We start from the raw sequence: 19271 nt of genomic DNA, 5'->3' as shown, positions 1-19271 counted from the left end.
TGGTGCTGAACAGTGTAAAGCTGAACAGAACATTCCGGCTGATGGCCGCACGAGTCGCAAGTGGTTAAAGAACAATATCGTCGAAGGCAGCATGCGTTATCGCCGGCATGAACACCAACTGCGTCACTATGGCTGAGGACTCATACTAAATATGACAGCTTGGGTGCATAGGAAGCATGGAGAGGTGAACTTCCATTTAATGCATATTTTGTACGAGCATGAAGTACTTGCTTCTGTTTGGACATGCTTCATCACTTCTTTGCTCGGAGTTTGTGAACGTGCAGAGGCACTGGAACACGTGGTCTTCGAATGCCCTAGGTTCGAAGAAGTTTTCGTAGGGGTATGTCTGGTTTGATTGTTGACAGTATCGCCGAAGAGATGTATCACGACGAGCATACCTGGGATGCTGTCAACAGAGTGGTTACGAGTATACTCTCCGAGCTGCAAAGGAAGTGGCGAAGGGACCAACACAGTAGCGTCTTTCGAAATTCCGCCGACGGGAAACTCTCCGTCGGTGTAGACTACATTCACCGCCGGAGACCAGTTGAGTAGTACGCGACGTAGAACCGGGTTCGTGTTATCAACACCCTATCGGATAGCTCGTGAGTAGGGTAGATGCACAGCTGGGGATCAGACCAAGTTGAATATCTAGCAGTGATTAATTGGGGGGGGGCGGTGAACCGGAAGCTCCACCCGGCATCCCTGGATGGAACTACTAGGCTAGGCTAGGTCCACTGGGGGCTAGACCGAGTAGATCGGAACAAAGCGGTGAGCTAAATGGCTCACGGAAGCGAACATTGGTATCGGGAGAAATCTACGTCTCGGATTCGGGAGAACCTCTCTCGCCGGTGAATTCTCCTTTGGAGTAGACTAGATCCATCGTCGAGGACTGGACCGAGTAGTTCGTGAACAAGTCGAGAGCTCAACGAGCAAGTGGTGCTGAATGGTGCGAGAAGGGAGTTTCGGTGCTGAATGGCACAAGGGAGCCGAAGGGCTAGGTAAATTAGACATTCTGAAGTTTGCCGCCCAAATTGTCTTCGTAGGCGAAGAGAACTTAGTTTCGACCCACAGCTACCTTTCCGACTGTCATGCAGAAATTGCCAGCTTGTGTGGATGGTGGAAAACTGGTGGTGTGTCGAGAAGTAGTGCTGTAACCCTACTGAAGGAACTAACTACTAAGTAGTGGAATTAGAGTGGGTGTTATGCTCATAAAAAAACCCTCCCCGAAGTAATGACGTAAGGTAGTGCCGGGAAGGACTCAGGTTTTGGGCAAGAGCAGTCAGTCAGGAAGGATTCAGTTTTTGGCGAGTCGGTTGGCAATCCAAACCCGTTCCCTGAGATGTTTGGGTTTTGTATACACTCAAGTTTTTTTTTACGCGGTTTTTTTTTGCGCGGTATTTTTTTTCGCGGTTTTTTTTACGCGGATTTTGAAATTTACGCGGTTTTCATTTACGCGGATTTTGAAATTTACGCGGTTTTCATTTACGCGGTTTTTGAAATTTACGCGGTTTTCATTTACGCGGTTTTTGAAATTTACGCGGTTTTCATTTACGCGGATTTTGAAATCTACGCGGTATCCATCAATGAGGTTCCCTTTATCGCGGATTCTTAAATTTAAGTGGTCTTCATTTACGCGGATTTTGAAATTTACGCGGTTTTCATTTACGCGGATTTTGAAATTTACGCGGTTTTCATTTACGCGGATTTTGAAATTTACGCGGTTTTCATTTGCGCGGATTTTGAAATTTACGCGGTTTTCATTTACGCGGTTTTCATTTTTTTTCCTACAGTCTCAGGGCTTTTTTGGAAGTTTTTTTGCTGTCCTCTAAAAACAAAAAAACACACACATTCAGACATTGTCCTAATTCGTTGAGCTGAGTGGATTGGTATATGAGACTCGGCCAAATAACAAATCTGAATTGTATATTCCTTCCAAATCTGAGTTGAAAAAAAAAGAAAATTTTCTGTACTATATAAAAATAAATTTTCTGTATTGTATTATGAAGATGTTTTTTCTTCCATGAGAAACTATCAACGGTCTTCTAGAATTTTTTTCCCACTTCGATACAAATAATTTATGGTTACATTATTCATGGTTATTCACGAAAGATTTAAATTCTTCCACAAAATTGCATTAGTAGTAGTACAGTAGTCTACATAGCCTAAAAAAATAGTAATTTGTAACATTTTCAAAAATTTTTGAGCGGCTGATAAGATATAACGAGATGGGAATTCCATTCGAGGTCTGGTTATTAGAGTGTTAAAATGATGACTGACATGACCCTATAGCACACCTCTTGGTTTAGTACCGAGCATATGAGCGAAAGGTGTAATGTTTCTTCTCCGAACCTCTTGCTCTCGTGTACATATTTTGTCTTTAAAGCATTTATTACCGAATCTCGGTTTAGCCGGAAACCCATATTCATGTATTGTATCCCATAGGTGATCTCAATCGATTGTATCAAATACGGCTTTGAAATCTATAAACAGGTGGCTAGTTGTAATCGCAACATTTTTGAAAGACTAGTCAAATCGAGAATATTTCGTTTGTTGTGATGCATGTCCCATAAAAACCTGCTCTGTATTTTAGATTTTTCTCTATAGGCGGCAGTGAACACTTTGTAGGCGGCATTCAGCAATGTGATTGGCCGAAACTGGCAGCAATTTAGCTTATTACCTTTGTTATAGACAGGACATATCTCGACAAACATATGATTACGGCCTAAAAGCCAACTGTCAAAATCCACTTTTAATGGAAATTCCGGACAAACCGTTACTAGCTGAACACAGTTCACAACAGTTTATGAAAGAGAAAACTTTTCTCTTTCGTTTACTACCAACATCTGTGATTGGCATGTAACGGTTTGTCCGGAATTTCCATTCAAAGTGGATTATGACAGTTGGCTTTTAGGCCGTAATCATATGTTTGTCGAGATATGTACTACTCCCTCATTATTTTATACGAAGAGTAAACTGAACGAATTTCTATTCGAACGGTTCAAGCGCAGAGATCAGACATCCATGATCGAACAAAAATATTTAAAAAACGTGTGTAAACATTTGAATTAATATACGATAAACACTAGCGCCGCCACACTAACCTATCCCAACTATCCGTCAAATCCATTCCAGAACCGGTTCGAAAACCTGAATGGATTCGGTATGAAATCTAGCTCAAAGAAAACAACCGATTCCGACTCTATCGGTTGATGCATTATGCTGGAAGTCCGAACCGGTTCCGGACCAGTTTGATTGGGTAGAGGAATAACCGCTGTCAATTCTGTCGAACTCAGCCACAAAAGAACTATAACGAATTCATCACCCAAAAGCTAAATAAGCTGTAGGGAAACATATATCTGCAAAAACAAACTCGAGTGTTTAAAAAATAAATCCATTTTCAAAATCTCTCTCGATTTAGAAAAGGCTTCTGCTATACCGAACTATCGACTTATGATACGTAAGCATACAATGCTGAAATATGCTGTCTAAAATGTGATTTTGTGTAAAGGTTTGAAAGAAAAATTCTTCTTTCAAACATAGAATAAAGAATTTTTCTCCCAAACATTTACACAAAATCACATTTTAGAAAGCATATTTCAGCAGGCAGGTCTTAGTAGTACATATAATCACAGAGAACAGACATCCATAATCGAACAAAAATTTTTAAAAAACGTGTGTAAACATTTGAATAAATAAACGATAAACAGTAGCGCCGCCACACTAACCTATCCCAACTATCCTTCAAATCCATTCCGGAACCGGTTCGAATTCCTGAATGCATTCAGTATGGAATCTTGCTCAAAGAAAACAACCGATTCCGACTCTATCGGTTGATGCATTTGAGCTGGAATTCATGCTGGAAGTCCGAACCGGTTCCGGACTAGTTTGACTGGATAGAGGAATAACCGCTGTCAATTCAGTCGAACTCAGCCACAAAAAACATAAAAACAGTATGCAAATTCCCAAATGGGAAAGTTTTGGACGAATTCAAATTTTTTGTGCATAAGGACACATACCTTACATAACGTACGGTTTTTGTTTTAGTGTTTCGGATTCTCCTCGTCAGTAACTAGCACCAACTGGGTGGGGGAATTTGCATAATTTCAGGCGTTTGGGTCTTCAAACCATAAGACAGTTTCGGTTCATATTCTTCGTCGGCAAACAGAACTTCTGTGCTTACTATCGAGACATCACTCGGTATAAGCCAGTTGTTTAGTGTTCACGCAAGACGTGTGACTTTTTGGATTTTAGTGTCTAACTAGTGCTAATTTGGGTACTAGCTTAGATACATCGTCTAACTAGACACCCAGTTGGTGCTAGTTACTGACGAGGAGAATCCGAAACACTAAAACAAAAACCGTACGTTATGTAAGGTATGTGTCCTTATGCACAAAAAATTTGGATTCGTCCAAAACTTTCCCATTTGGGAATTTGCATAATTTCAGGCGTTTGGGTCTTCAAACCATAAGACAGTTTCGGTTCATATTCTTCGTCGGCAAACAGAACTTCTGTGCTTACTATCGAGACATCACTCGGTATAAGCCAGTTGTTTAGTGTTCACGCAAGACGTGTGACTTTTTGGATTTTAGTGTCTAACTAGTGCTAATTTGGGTACTAGCTTAGATACATCGTCTAACTAGACACCCAGTTGGTGCTAGTTACTGACGAGGAGAATCCGAAACACTAAAACAAAAACCGTACGTTATGTAAGGTATGTGTCCTTATGCACAAAAAATTTGGATTCGTCCAAAACTTTCCCATTTGGGAATTTGCATAATTTCAGGCGTTTGGGTCTTCAAACCATAAGACAGTTTCGGTTCATATTCTTCGTCAGCAAACAGAACTTCTGTGCTTACTATCGAGACATCACTCGGTATAAGCCAGTTGTTTAGTGTTCACGCAAGACGTGTGACTTTTTAGGATTTTTGTGTCTAACTAGTGCTAATTTGGGTACTAGCTTAGATACATCGTCTAACTAGACACCCAGTTGGTGCTAGTTACTGACGAGGAGAATCCGAAACACTAAAACAAAAACCGTACGATAAAAACAGTAGCGCACCTGGTTTGGATATCCCAACTACCTTCGAAACCGTTAGAGATTTTACACAAGTTGAATGCTGAAGATGGATGTCTGTTCTCTGTGATATAATGGAGAATCACTAATTTATTTACCTATAATTCTCACAAGCTGACATCAGTAGCCTGATAAATCGTCGCTGTTGTGCTGTCTTATGACAAGCGCCATTTATCACTTTTCGAGAAAAACGATTTTTAAAGTTTGAGATAGAAATTTATAAATGTTAGAAGCTTTTCAGAGAAGGCGATCGATGCTTCTATCTTTTCTGCAGTAATTAGGGTTACCACCTGTGATGAGCCCTTCACCCGGAAATTTTTACTAAACTGGGCTCAAAAAAATATGAGTATACACAAAAACCAAACTGAATCAAATCCATTGCTCTGCATTCTAGAACAATTTGAACCATTTTGATTACACACTGAGTTGAAAAAGACAAGTATTTTCACCGTTGTTTGCTTTATTTTGACAAACCGTAATGTAAACCACAGACCTAGAAAAATTTGCTTTCGCAGTTAAGTATTTTTTTCAGTAGGATGTTTTAAATCTACTTGTCTTCCGAATAAGGAGTTAAACAAATCTTATAAACTAACTTATAAACTATAAAGAGAGCTAATCGTTGCAATTGAAGATTGCAACGATTTTTGTCGGAAGTTGCTTATAATACTGTTCGTCATAATTTCTAATGTTTCTATGTTTGCGAGTCTGTGCAACTCATTTGTGCTAAACCAGGGAGGACGCTTCAAAATCATTTCCAGAATTTTATTCTGAATCCTTTGAATCGTTTTCTTCCTAGTAGCACAACAACATGCCCAGATTGGCACTGCATATAGTATTGCCGGTCTAAATATTTGTTTATAAATGAATAGTTTGTTCTTTAGACAGAGCCTAGAATTCCTATTTATAAGAGGGTATAAACATTTTATATATTTGTTGCATTTTGTTTAGATTCCTTCAATGTGATCCTTAAAATTGAGTTTTTTTTATCAAACCCAAATATTTAACTTTATCTGACCACGTTAAATTCAAAACATTAAATTTAATAATATGGACTTTTTACAGCCTGTAGGTAGATTTGGAAGATCAGAGGTAAAAATATTGTATAGTATTGGTGCGACGCTTGATCCTTGAGGGACGCCTGCTTTAACGGGTAGCTTATTAGATGTACAATTCTGATAAGAAACCTGTATGGTACGGTTAGTAAGATAATTTTTAATTATCTTTATTATTATGCTATATTTATTTTGTAAATTGGAAAATTGAAATCCCACATTTTGGCAATTAAACCTTTGTGCCAAACACTGTCGAAAGCTTTTTCGATGTCTAAAAGAGCAACTCCAGAGGAATAGCCCTCGGAGATATTTGCCTTTATCATTTTAGTTACTCTCACAAGTTGATGAGCAGTTGAATGTCCAAGACGAAATCCAAACTGCTCAGGAAGAAAAAAAGTATTCTCATTGATATGTGACATCATTCTAGTTAGGATGATTTTTTCAAATAATTTCGATAGCCGAAGATAGCTAGATGCTTCTGCTGGGTTTTTATCTGGCTTCAAAATAGGAATAATCTTGGCATTTTTCCATCTTTCAGAGAAGTATGCTAATTCAAAACATTTGTTGAATATTTTGACCAAGTATCTCTTGGTGATTTCGGGAAGGTTTTTAAGAAGAATGTTGAAAATTCCATCATAACCTGGAGCTTTCATATTTTTTAGCCTTTTCATGATGGATTTGATCTCATCATAGTTTGTTTCAACAATATCGTCTAGAGACAATACTTGATTTGAAACGTTTTCATATTTTTGTAAGACTTCGGTTTCAATAGGACTCACAACGTTAAGATTAAAATTATGGACGCTTTCAAACTGCTGAGCAAGTTTTTGAGCTTTTTCTTCGTTTGTAAGAAGTATGTGGTCACCTTCCTTCAAAGCTGGAATTGGTTTCTGAGGTTTCTTAAGAACCTTAGAAAGTTTCCAGAAAGGCTTAGAATTTGGCTTGATTTGTTCAACCTCTTTCGCGAAATTTTCAGTTCTTAATAGTGTGAATCTATGCTTAATTTCTTTTTGTAGATCCTGATAGATACATCTCATAGCAGGATCACGAGAACGTTGATATTGACGTCTTCGAACATTCTTCAAGCGAATCAGAAGTTGAAGATCGTCGTCAATAATAGGAGTATTAATTTTTTCTGTGTTGTTGGTACTGATAAATTTCTAGCATCAACTATAGATATACTTAAATTTTGTAATGCCGTATCAATGTCAGCTTCATTTTGTAAATCAAGGTCATGATTAAAATTATTCTCAATATAAGTTTTGTACCTTTCCCAATTCGCTTTGCGATAATTGAACACTGAGCTAATGGGATTGGAAACAGCTTCTTGAGAAAGTGAAAACGTTACTGGAAGATGATCAGAATCAAAGTCAGCATGTGTAATCAATTGGCTACAAATGTGACTTTGATCTGTCAAAACCAAATCAATTGTTGATGGATTCGTTACAGACGAATAGCACGTAGGGCCATTCGGAAACAAAATTGAATAATAACCGGAAGAGCAATCATTAAAAAGTAGTTTACCGTTGGAATTGCTTTGAGCATTATTCCAGGCTCGGTGTTTGGCATTAAAATCACCGATTATGAAGAATTTCGACCGATTTCTTGTAAGGTTTTGTAAGTCTCCTTTCAAGAAATTAATTTGCTCGCCAGTGCACTGAAAAGGCAAATAGACTGCAGCAATAAAAATGATACCAAGATCAGTTTCAACTTCGATACCCAAACTCTCGATCACCTTGGTGTCAAGAGACGGCGTAACGGAATGTTTGATCCTGCGATTAACCGCTATTGCGATTCCTCCGCCGAATCCAACAATTCGATCAAATCGATGAATAACAAAATTAGAGTTACTCTTCAATTTAATATTTGGTTTTAAAAAGTTTCGGTCACAACGGCTATATGCACATTATGTATCGTCAAGAAGTTGAAAAATTCATCTTCGCTCGTTTTTAATGAACGAGCATTCCAATTTAATAAATTTAAATGATTATTTAACGTCATTGTTAAACTTTAATTTCATTACAATTTTGTTAGCAAATTCCCACCCCGCTTGAAAAGCTTCAAACAGACTCTTGTAGGTATTTTAATTTTTCTTCCGTTAAGCTACCAGTACACTGTTTGTAATTACGTCAAATATGTGACATCTTTCGTGAAATAAATTTGAACTGCTGTGTACTGGCTCTTCAAATATTTGATCAAACACAGTTTGCCAAATTTTTCATTCGTGTTTGTCAAAGCGATTATTTGTCTATTTGTCAAACAGTGTACTAACCAGTTTGTCAATACTTCAAACATCGTAACGCTGCAGTTTGTCAAACTTGTCGATGGAGAAGTTTGTCAAACTTGTTGATGGAGAAGTTTGTCAAACTTGTTAATGGAGAAGTTTGTCAAACTTGTTGATGGAGAAGTTTGACAAACGTGCTTTGCTCATTCAGGATAGCAAAATACGCCGTACGCGAAACTGATTTGTTTTGACAGAATTTGTTGTCAAAACAAAAAATAGTCAAGGTTTGAAATTCGGCTGATTGATTGATTGTTTTATTGAAGTGACTTAAAATAATTCATTCGCCACGTTAAAAAAAATTCGGCGCTTTTTTTGATATTGTTGGTATTTGTCTTTCCAGGAAAATCATGCCTCAAATAAATCGGAAAGGTACAAACTATTTGAATTCAATAGTTTTTGTTACATGCTGAAATGTAAGCAAATGCCATTTCTTTTGAATCCTTTCTGATAGTTCACCAAGAATCAGCTGCTCTTGAAAAGCATACAGCAGTTGAGTATACTGCCAGTCTTGCGTAGTATTATTGTCGAATGTATCTAGTTGAATTCTACATCCTGGTCGGACCGTATCCTATGTTGACTATTGTTATTTTATCATAAACTACTGAATGAGCCCATGGAAGTCGAGATGATGAAGAGGCTGTTGATAGCGATTCCATCGAATCCATCAAACGGAACCTGCGTCTGGCGCTGGATATTTACGCTACTAATGTTGGTGCGCCAAATACTACCCAATAAACGCGTACACTATCCTCACGACTTGCCAAAAACATGCTCAGGACAAATTGCTCAAGTTGCCCGGTGTTGTGCTTGGTAGTTTTAAGAATTTGGGAACGAGAAAGTTATTTTAGCTTCGGCAAATCGCCTCTCCTTCGTCCGTCTCCAGATCTCTCAAAACCTCTGTCGAACCGTTTGTGTTTGTTTTTGTTGCTCATGTGGTACACCCCGTTTTGCTGATGCTTGAATGTTTGGCTTCAGATTTTACACGAGTACATCTTTTTCTTCACGTTGGTATTAGAAGCCTTGCATTTGGCCACATATGTGTTATACTTTTTACCACAATCGCGACAATCGAACAGTTTCCCGGTGGCATGCAACTTCCCGTGCAGCCGGAAACTTTTCGCCGATCGGTAGACCTTGCTACATACTCGACATTTGTGCTCGGGCAGCACGTCGACTTCGCGTCCTATACCATTATCTTGTTGTGTTGGGTTCGCAGGTGCACCGTCAGATTGTAGGATTGAGTGAACCCTCGGTCGCAGTATTCGCACACGTACGGAGTTTTCCCGGGTGTGCAACCTGACGTGTAACTTCAGCGTTATGGATTGAGTGAATGTTTTCGAACAGTGGGGAAGGGCTTTTCACCTGTAACAGTAAATAGTATGTAATTGGAATTTACAGAAAAGAAAATAAGTAAAACCTTAACCTACTCGTGTGCCATCGAATGTGCGTCGTCATCAGGTACTTGTCCGCAAACTCTTTATTACAATATGGACATCGGTTCCGAATGGGTAATGAACGATCCTTCTTTAGCGGCAAACCATCAGATCCCTTTTCTCCCTTCGAACTATTTTGTTTCATCTTGCGATCCGGATTCATAAATCGACGAAAACGCTCTGCAAATCGCCCATTTCAACTTTTTCCTCTCCCAACCAGAGCTGCAATTTGTCAATCATGTCAAAAGACATTGACAATATAGTAAAAGTCATCGTCAACAGCAATTCATCTGGTTTCTGCGTTTGTCAAATGAGCGACTCAAGAGTTACACGCTATGGTTAATGTGAGCCCAGTAAATGACAACAGCTTTGATTGCGTTATCACCCATTCGCCATTTCTCCACAGTCGCTAAACAGTTTGCGTGAAAGAGACAGAGAGACCACTCAGTTATTGCAATATGTATGGTTTCCGATCTCTGTTTTTGTGTGTGGCACTCACCTGCCCAGTTAAGCTCAGCCGGAAATGAACCGGAATTCTGGCTGGTTCCAGTTCGTATTCCGGCTCCAGTGACACAACCGATTCTAGTTAGAATCGGTTGTGTCACTGGAGCCCGTGTACGAACTGGAACCAGCCAGAATTCCAGTTCAATTCCGGCTGAGCTTTACTGGGTGACCAGTAAGTAGTCGATTTTTTTAGATTTCCTCTTGAGCTGCTGTCGTTCTTTTGCGGATTGTAAAATTCCAACTGTCCATTGCAAACGTCGCCAAGTGAATGAAAATTTCTTCAAGTTCGAAATAAACATCATATGGCAGCACACTTCGATCATTTTTTTTTCTGTTGTCGAATGTTCAGCTAATATTAGTCGATAGTTTCAATATAATTTTCAGTATCATTCTCCATTTGTTCAAATTATGGTAATGATTATTATTTTTATTACTATTTATATTTTTGATTTTTTTTCAGGTATTTCACAGACTATTTGAATCGAAGACTTTTGAATATTAACTTTATTTCTATACATATTCCCTACATTGCTTACCTTCTCTACCTTTAACAGTGAATGGTACATACAAAATCATCGTTGTATCGAGATGTTTTCTGAATGTTGCCTCGTTCTCGTAAAACTCTCAATTTAAAGTTCTCCTCAGATTGTGAACTCGGAAAACCTTGTTCCGTATTTTAACTATTCTCTTGTAAACCATATGATTCTACCTCAATTATATACTGAATATCATCTATTGGATTCTGATTCTGATGATCGAAAGGAGCTCTCCTGAAGTTATAAACGTTTCCGGCATACTGCACTTCATTGTTCGTTCCATACAATTACTGTATATTTGATGTCAATATCGCATTCTCTAGCTCCGAGTGCCGCGTCCGCGTAATGCTTACTCGTGAGCTAGGCTTAACAGTCTTGCTACTTTATGCCCGTTCGATCCGAAATCCTGGATTCTGATTCACTCCATAGACTGGGGAATGTTCCGCGATAGCTCGAACCGACTAACGACTTAGAAGGCGTTACGCTTAATCGCGAATGAAGGATAAATGTACTATGGTTGTAAACATAGCGCTGCATCCTATTTCCTAGCTTTTGCATTCAATACGAAGAGTTTTGTGATCCAAGACTTCATACGTTTCATAATTTTTCGTAAACTTATCTGTATCTAATAACAACGCGGGTCAGAAGAAACTACGCATAATCCTTGATACGTAGTACCTTGGACAGGATCACATTTTCACCCCCAAACACACGATATCCAAGATAGTGTAGTTCTTTCTTATGTACAGTGTGATAAACCAATGGTTCGTTTCGATTTCTTAGTTCACATTCATATGCTCATTGTCTTGCTCAGTTATCTTCTCGATTTGATCCCATGAGATCTCCATACACCCGAAACCTAACGTGTAAAGACAGTTGTTGGAATCTATTCGACTTAGATGCGTTCGACTGTATCTCTCGGGAGTATTCTGACGAAAAATGGTACACATTTCCATATCGTCAGCATGTTTTTCCCAACTAAATTATTTGCTCTCAAACCTATTTTTGAGATCTCCATTTATATATACTTATTTTTCAAAAAAAAAATTAACAGCCAGTATATTCAAATAATTGCCAATGCCCAAAGGTCTGAATTACTTATTCGCTCTTCCATCAGAAAACATCTGATCGATTGTATTCCGCAATTTTACGGAAATTTAAATATTTTTTTTCTTTCGCCTTGGAATTTTAATGCACAAAACATCACTTTTGCGTAATGCCATTTATTCGTAAACTTTTTTTTAAATGTTCATTTAACGCCCTTCCGACGATAAATTTTAACAATTTCTTTTGACATTATTTTTCCAACGCCCTTCCGTCGTGGATTTTTAAAAATATACATTCATCGCCCTTCCGTCGATGATTTTCAATAATTTCTTCTAACAATAGTCCTAAAATTATTCACGTTAAATTTGTAATCCAGAATTTTTTTTATCGTCCTTTTTAATTCTAGTTACCGTGGTAACCGTATTTTTTAAATAAATTCCTCAGATTTGCTTTCCTTTTGCACAGCACTTTTTATTGCATTAAAATATGTTCACTTTATTCAATTTACCTCATTGGAGTGTTCCCTGCGCCATTGTCGTGACCAGTAAGTAGTCGATTTTTTTAGATTTCCTCTTGAGCTGCTGTCGTTCTTTTGCGGATTGTAAAATTCCAACTGTCCATTGCAAACGTCGCCAAGTGAATGAAAATTTCTTCAAGTTCGAAATAAACATCATATGGCAGCACACTTCGATCATTTTTTTTCTGTTGTCGAATGTTCAGCTAATATTAGTCGATAGTTTCAATATAATTTTCAGTATCATTCTCCATTTGTTCAAATTATGGTAATGATTATTATTTTTATTACTATTTATATTTTTGATTTTTTTTCAGGTATTTCACAGACTATTTGAATCGAAGACTTTTGAATATTAACTTTATTTCTATACATATTCCCTACAATCTGCCACCAGTTAAACGAGTTGCCAGTATATATTATTAGCAAGGATAGCATTCTGACATGCATAGTAAATAAAAACGTAAATATCTACTTAGAACAGGGAACAATTTATAACGCAAATTTTGCCACCACGTTTAAAAACGGAAATGTGACTTTTTTTGCTGAATTAAAAACTCTCCTAAACGGTATAAAAATTGTTCTTATTAGCACTGGTAAATATGTCAATCTTGGCGAAAAACATACTAGCCAGACACTTTTTTCTTCTTGCACATCCAATAACTAAAATTGTGATCAGTATTTCTAATTGAAATAATGATCGAAGAAGGAAAAGCATATGCGTAAAACATTCGCGCTGGCAACTTCCATATTAGTTTGTATGACGTCAAAAGTGATTTTCATCTCAACGAAGCAAGACACACGCGGTTTAGTGCGAAAATTATTGGTAGTGTTATAGAAGAACAAAAATGGAGACAAATAAGCCGGTCAAGCGAAAAACGTCTTTTACGCAAATAGCCAGAGAATCTGTGCGCAAAGAGGATGAAGGTTGGTTTTGTTCACTCGATCCCATGAGCGGATGTCGGTATTCCCAGTCTGCAGCTTCCTGGGATGTAGGTAATTTTATTCGATACTGCCGTTCACAACATCCAGAAGCTGCCACAAAAAAACTTAATGCGTTCAACGGAACCAACTGCCAAAAAGACTCGAGTGATCGCCACACAGCTTGTAGCTATAAATAAGCAGGTATTCATGGAGGCATGTCTGAAACTAGTCGCTGTCCATCACCTACCATTAAGTTGTTTCGAGTGGGAGGGACTCAAATTATTGCTTGACTCAATCTCCGAAACACTGAACACAAACATCAACCGGACAAACATCAAAATACACCTGGATGTAGCTGCCAAACGAGTACAGCAAGCAATCCGAGAAGAAACAAGCGGAAAACTTATATCGTTGAAGCTAGATTCCGCCTCGAGGCATCATCGACACATCCTCGGAATTAATATTCAGTTCGAGAAAGATTCTGAGATTGTGATTCGCACACTAGGTAAGTCTTAAATTGCGCTATCTTTGTCAAGTAACAATAATTTGTTCAGCAATTTTAAAACAGCATATGCATGGTGACTATTAATATCATCATTTTTTAATTTTCTTGTTGAAGCCGTGTCAAATCTGAGCTTTCTAACGATTTCTTCAATACAGGTATGCTGGAAGTGAAAGAAAGCCAGACTGGTAATTTTCTCAAGGGCAAGATATTGGATGTATTGAAGGCCTACGATATCGACATCAACCAAGTATTCTCCACCACAACGGATAATGGTGCGAATATGATCGCTGCTATCAAATCAGTCCAACATACAATCGCTAGTGCAGACACAATGTCATGTGATGACGATGAAGATGAACAGGCCGACGAGGTATCGACATCAATAAAGGCTGAGCTCTCGAATCAATTAAGTTTGGTGAGATGCGCTGCACACACCCTAGCGGTTTCCGACGTGATTAAAAAAAATGACGAGAGAATCCGAAAAGTGACCAATGTAGTGAAGAAGACAAGGAAGACTAAATACACTCTATATTTCGAGCACAAACAGGCATCCAAAGCTCCCCTTTGGAGCTTTACTCGGTGGGCTGGAAGGTATAAAATGGTGAAATCAATAGTCAAGCAAGAGCCTTTTTACATCGAACTTGGCATACAGTATGAAGATATCGGTATGTATATGTATATGTTGAATGATTCCAAATAACAATGGGGTTGGTTTGCTCTTAAATGATTTTGCATTGTTTTACAGTATTCTCATCCGAAGACTGGCTCTTCATGAAAAACTTCGTCGCAGCGTTTACACCGGTTTACAAATTAACAAAACAGCTTCAAAACCACCACGTAGCATTGAATGACTTCTATATACAATGGCTTAATATAATGCGGACTATCGAAAATGAGATTCACAACCCGTTTTGTGAACCTTTGCTGCAAGCCATAAAAAATCGCTTGGCAAAAATGAAGGAAAATATGGCTTTCAAAGCATCACTCTTTTTAGACCCGCGATTCAATTTTTCTGGTTCAACATTATTTCCATCAGTAGAAGAAAGAAATGCAGTCCAGGTAAACTTGATTTGTTATTCAAAATGATCAAATATTGGCCGGTTTTAAAAAATAACTACCATAGCAAATCTGTTAGAAGTTCTCGCAAGATACTTTAGAGTAGAAAGTGGGTATATGTGTGGGATTCCGAAAAATTAAAAAAATTAAAACTTGGGTCTGCTAGGTCTATCTCTTTTTGACACTACACCGGTGTACCACCAGGGAAAAACGAAAATGCTATTAGAAGTTCAATATCATTAAATGTAATATTAAGTATTCTGGGTAGACTCTTTACTGACTTATGCTTATTTATACTTTAACAATCTGTTTCAGGATTTCATAACTCAAACGTGGCATCGCATCAGTCGCCTGGATCCCAGTTCTTCAGCAACATCAGAATTAGATGCTGATGCAGGGCAGTCTGGTAATCGAGAGATGGCTGATATGGACATTTTCATGACGGAACTATTCGGTGGTGCTTCATCATTTGATTCTAGCGTCTCAGACGGTCCTTCTTTTAGAAAACAAATGCAGTAATTGGCAGCTGAGCCACGACAACCGTATAATTACGATGTGTTCAAACAATGGTCGTCAAGAAAGCATACACATCGTGAACTGCATGCGGTAGCCATGGTGGTTTTTGCTGTGCCAGCTACGCAGGTATCTGTGGAAAGAGCATTTAGTGCCCTAGCTTTAGTGCTTTCTGACTTCAGAACCGGATTGTCCGAAGATACGCTGGAACATATTCTTTTGCTTAAGTTAAACAAAGATGTTTTCGAAAAAGTTATGCCAACATTATATGATTGGAAACACGCTTCGCCTGAAGAAAATCAATAGAAATTAATATTAGTCAGTATACCTAAAAAGAAAATATGCAAATTTCCTATGAATTAAAATAATTTCCATCAATCCTCAAAGTATATATTTTTTAGCAATCCGATGAAACTGCAGTCATTTCGATCCCTCCCGCAAGACGAATTTTGCAAAATCGTACCATTGTCTGCCAAGGTTCTCGACAAGAGGACAAGATTTTGTGCATGTTTGTCTCAGAGTGTGATATGGCGTACTCTAGTTTGTCTACTCCTATAAAATGTGCTCCTGATGGTGCATTTTAGTCATTGTTATCTGCCGTATAAAAATTTAAATTGAAACTGCTTCAGTCCTCTATAATTGAGCAAAAGACATGATATGAACTGGGAGAACAATCTCCCTTTATTAGATACTTGAGAAATATTCGCCTCAACCAACTTTCCGAAATCTGCCCAAACGGAATGCCCATTAGAACCACTAGGCGTGTGACTCCAATAAATCAAACCCTTCTGAGGAAGAAATTTAGAAGCATACCCAAGGTCAAAAGAGTCGACATATAGTAGAATCCCACACATATACTCACTGCTTTCTCGCCGATGTGTTATGATATCCTAACCAGAATATTATTTGATGACATCTAAAGAGTTCACAATCCTATAAAAAAGAGGACTGTACGGTAACCAAGTGCCACATTAGGACTCCCCCTAATATATATTTGCTCTTTTTCTGTATCGTCAAACTTTCAAAATATAATTTAGTTTTAATTACTAAATACTAAATGAAAACAATATTTACATATAATTATTTAGCGCTGTTGAATATTAACCAATGAATGAACTATTTGAACCAAGTTGTTGTCAATCTAGTTCAATGAAATTCAAAAAGGTATGCGATAAAATTCTTGCATTTCTAATTATTCCAAATTTTCAGGTACTTGACCATAGCTAACCAGACAATCATTACGGTAATACCATTCGGCAGAAGAATTTTGCTATTAGCGCGAGGCATTTTTAGTCCGCTGATGCTGGCGCATTTTTGGAATTGAATTTGACGTGCAAAAAATTACCGCATTCGGTTTTTGTTTTTCGATAGTGTAACAAGAGTACTCTATTTTAGTTTTTGACATTGTTTTACACCGGTGAGACAGCGACTACATTCGTTCAAACTTGAGTTAGAAAAGTTTGGCATCAAGTGAAAACCAAACGCCAATATACCTAAGCATAAGCCAATGTAATTGGTCTTACACCGGTGTATCACTATTAAAAACTAAATTTTCTTCCAATTGATAGTACACAATACTTTTTGGTGAGAATGAAAAACAGAGCAAATGCAAATGGAAAGAGCAAATTTTTTACGAAGTTAGATTTGAAAACGCTTATTTTCACCCAGGATGGTCAATAACTTATTTTTGATCCTAAGTTTAACCAACATTTCTATAGCATAGACAAATGGTGACATTATATCGAAGCATTGTTGAATTATGGTAAATTGAATATACCAATCGATCCGAGACTATAAAAGCGACCTGCGTCTTTTTACGTAGATTAAATACATCTGATATTGGTGACTTCCTTGCTGCTGAAGCGGGCATCATAAGTGTCGTTTCGAACACACTTTGGGATTTGGTAAATCTTTAAAAAGTAGCCGACAAAGCTATTTTGCAAAAATAATGCTTACCATAATGCTCGTTGGGTCCTATTCACGCCACCTAGACTATAAGGAAATTCCTTTCCAGACACTAAGTAATGTGGCTGCGAGAATAGGACCCAAGATCGTGGCCCCAACCATCAAGAACTTCAGTAGAAATATTAGATGGACAAAATTTTATATAAACTAGCTTTCTACTACTGTGGGTTAGAATCGTTCTTTAAGCGAAAACGATTTTGAAGACAACTATCATTAGTCGTTTGAGAATGCCTCTAATTGTTGAAATTGAAATAACCAAAAAATGTTTTTTTCTTAGTAGAATGTTTTGCAGTGTATTTCCTTATTAGTTGCCTTGGCAATTACAGTATGCATTATTCTGTAACTATTCTTCATGGATAACCGAACTAAAAGTAAATAGTTTAAATTTTGGTGGTAATATTGATGTACTCACGCTAAAATGCAAAACCACTCGAAAGCCTATATTTGTCCTATATTCCACGATCACTCAGAACCAAGGCCGAGGATTTTGGAAGCCAATTTCAAGAGCGCTGCAACTTGTTCGTCCTTATTCGTTTAGTATCAAAGAACTTTTTCGAAAATGTCAAATGAAATGTTCATGGGTTGCTTTAATTTTGCACAAAAACTACCGCTACCCTGGTAGTAAATTCATAGCACTCGAAAATCGTGAAAATCTTTAAACTCATTTGCAGCCTAAGAGCATAACAATTTCATACAGATAGTGGAATATCGCCCGTAATGGATATCACCGCGTTAATAATTTCATATCGTTAGCATACTGCCTATGATCGCATATCAGTCCCATAAAGATAGGAAATCCCATAGAAAATAGGACAACTATGCGATCATTGGTAGCATAAACCTTACATCCGCTCATCGTATTGAAAATCTTGTTATTGACCAAAAATGACTGAGTTATGACGAAGCGTAAACGTGACCGGAAAGATAAGTCGATAGAATGAGACAATACATATTTCGACGGTAATGAGTACCTTATTGAGAGAACTTGAGAGAATCTTGACTGTGAGAGCATGTTCCGTATAGCTATTCGGGTGCTCAGACACTCAACGCATATGAACCTATACAATATAGTCGTAAACTGTACAGTAATTTACTGGCAACCTTCTTTGTCGCGCAGTATTGCCAATTGAGAGGGAGAAATTTCAGCACTGCTCCCAACCCCCTAATAACGTAAATCTTCCCATTATCTCCCTTGATGAGCATTTCGGTTTTTGGTTCCAAAGGAAAATGTTTAATTCATCAGCATCTTCAACTGCGTTTTCGATATCTGATATAACTCTGGATCCACTTTGATGTCAACTTCTCCCGCGCTAGGCCGAATCTGAGAACAGCTTTCGGAAATAATTAGCTGCTGTATGAGGGTTCGGCGGCATTTGTAACATGTAATGTAGTTAGATTGCACTAGCGAGGCAATGGAGAAATTTGGCATCGGCATGTCCAACAATACAAGAGGATTAAAAAAATTTCAAATTCCCGTTTTAATCATTTTGACATTAAAAATGTCTTACTCCACTATGTGGGGCTAGGTGTCATTCTAAAAACTAAAAATGTAAGGTTTGCACGCTTATAACTCCGATATTACTAGATGGATTTTAATCATACATACACCAACCGATTCAGAAACACCTAACTTAAATATTGGTAATAATTTAATATCTCCCCAATAAAAGTAGACTTTTGGAAATTGGTAAAATTAAAAAGTTCACGAAAAACGGGAAAATTACCATTCGTGAGGCAGATTTCTCAGACACAGCCGTCAAAAGAGGGCAACTTAGTGACTCAATGAAAGGCGAAAAGTCATAAATAGAAGCGACGCATGTCCGTTTAAATCAGTTGTTGCTCTTGTCTCATACGAACAACATCG

At 37.8% G+C, this 19271-nt stretch overlaps 2 protein-coding genes across 9 annotated transcripts in view; both read left to right on the top strand.

Moving 5' to 3' along the window:
* Nucleotides 1-19271, top strand: part of LOC131691084 (ubiquitin-like modifier-activating enzyme atg7) — a 429670-nt gene that overhangs the window by 303227 nt on the left and 107172 nt on the right. The gene's annotated exons all lie outside the window — the stretch shown is intronic.
* Nucleotides 13945-15213, top strand: LOC131691089 (uncharacterized). Its single transcript, XM_058977290.1, has 2 exons — nucleotides 13945-14538; nucleotides 14619-15213. The coding sequence occupies exons 1-2, from the start codon at nucleotides 14031-14033 to the stop codon at nucleotides 14957-14959; spliced, it is 849 nt and encodes a 282-aa protein (XP_058833273.1). The 5' UTR covers nucleotides 13945-14030; the 3' UTR covers nucleotides 14960-15213.

The sequence above is a fragment of the Topomyia yanbarensis genome, chromosome 3 (assembly GCF_030247195.1).
Source record: "Topomyia yanbarensis strain Yona2022 chromosome 3, ASM3024719v1, whole genome shotgun sequence".
NCBI classification, from domain to species: domain Eukaryota; kingdom Metazoa; phylum Arthropoda; class Insecta; order Diptera; family Culicidae; genus Topomyia; species Topomyia yanbarensis.
The sequence above is the reverse complement of the archived record's forward strand: the minus strand, read 5'-3'. Positions and strand labels throughout refer to the sequence as shown.

Excerpts from the sequence above, each read along its gene's own strand:
- LOC131691089 (XM_058977290.1), top strand. The coding sequence starts at position 14,031 with ATGCTGGAAGTGAAAGAAAGCCAGACTGGTAATTTTCTCAAGGGCAAG. Across the intron at positions 14,539-14,618 it reads CATACAGTATGAAGATATCG|TATTCTCATCCGAAGACTGG; the intron begins GTATGTATATGT and ends ATTGTTTTACAG.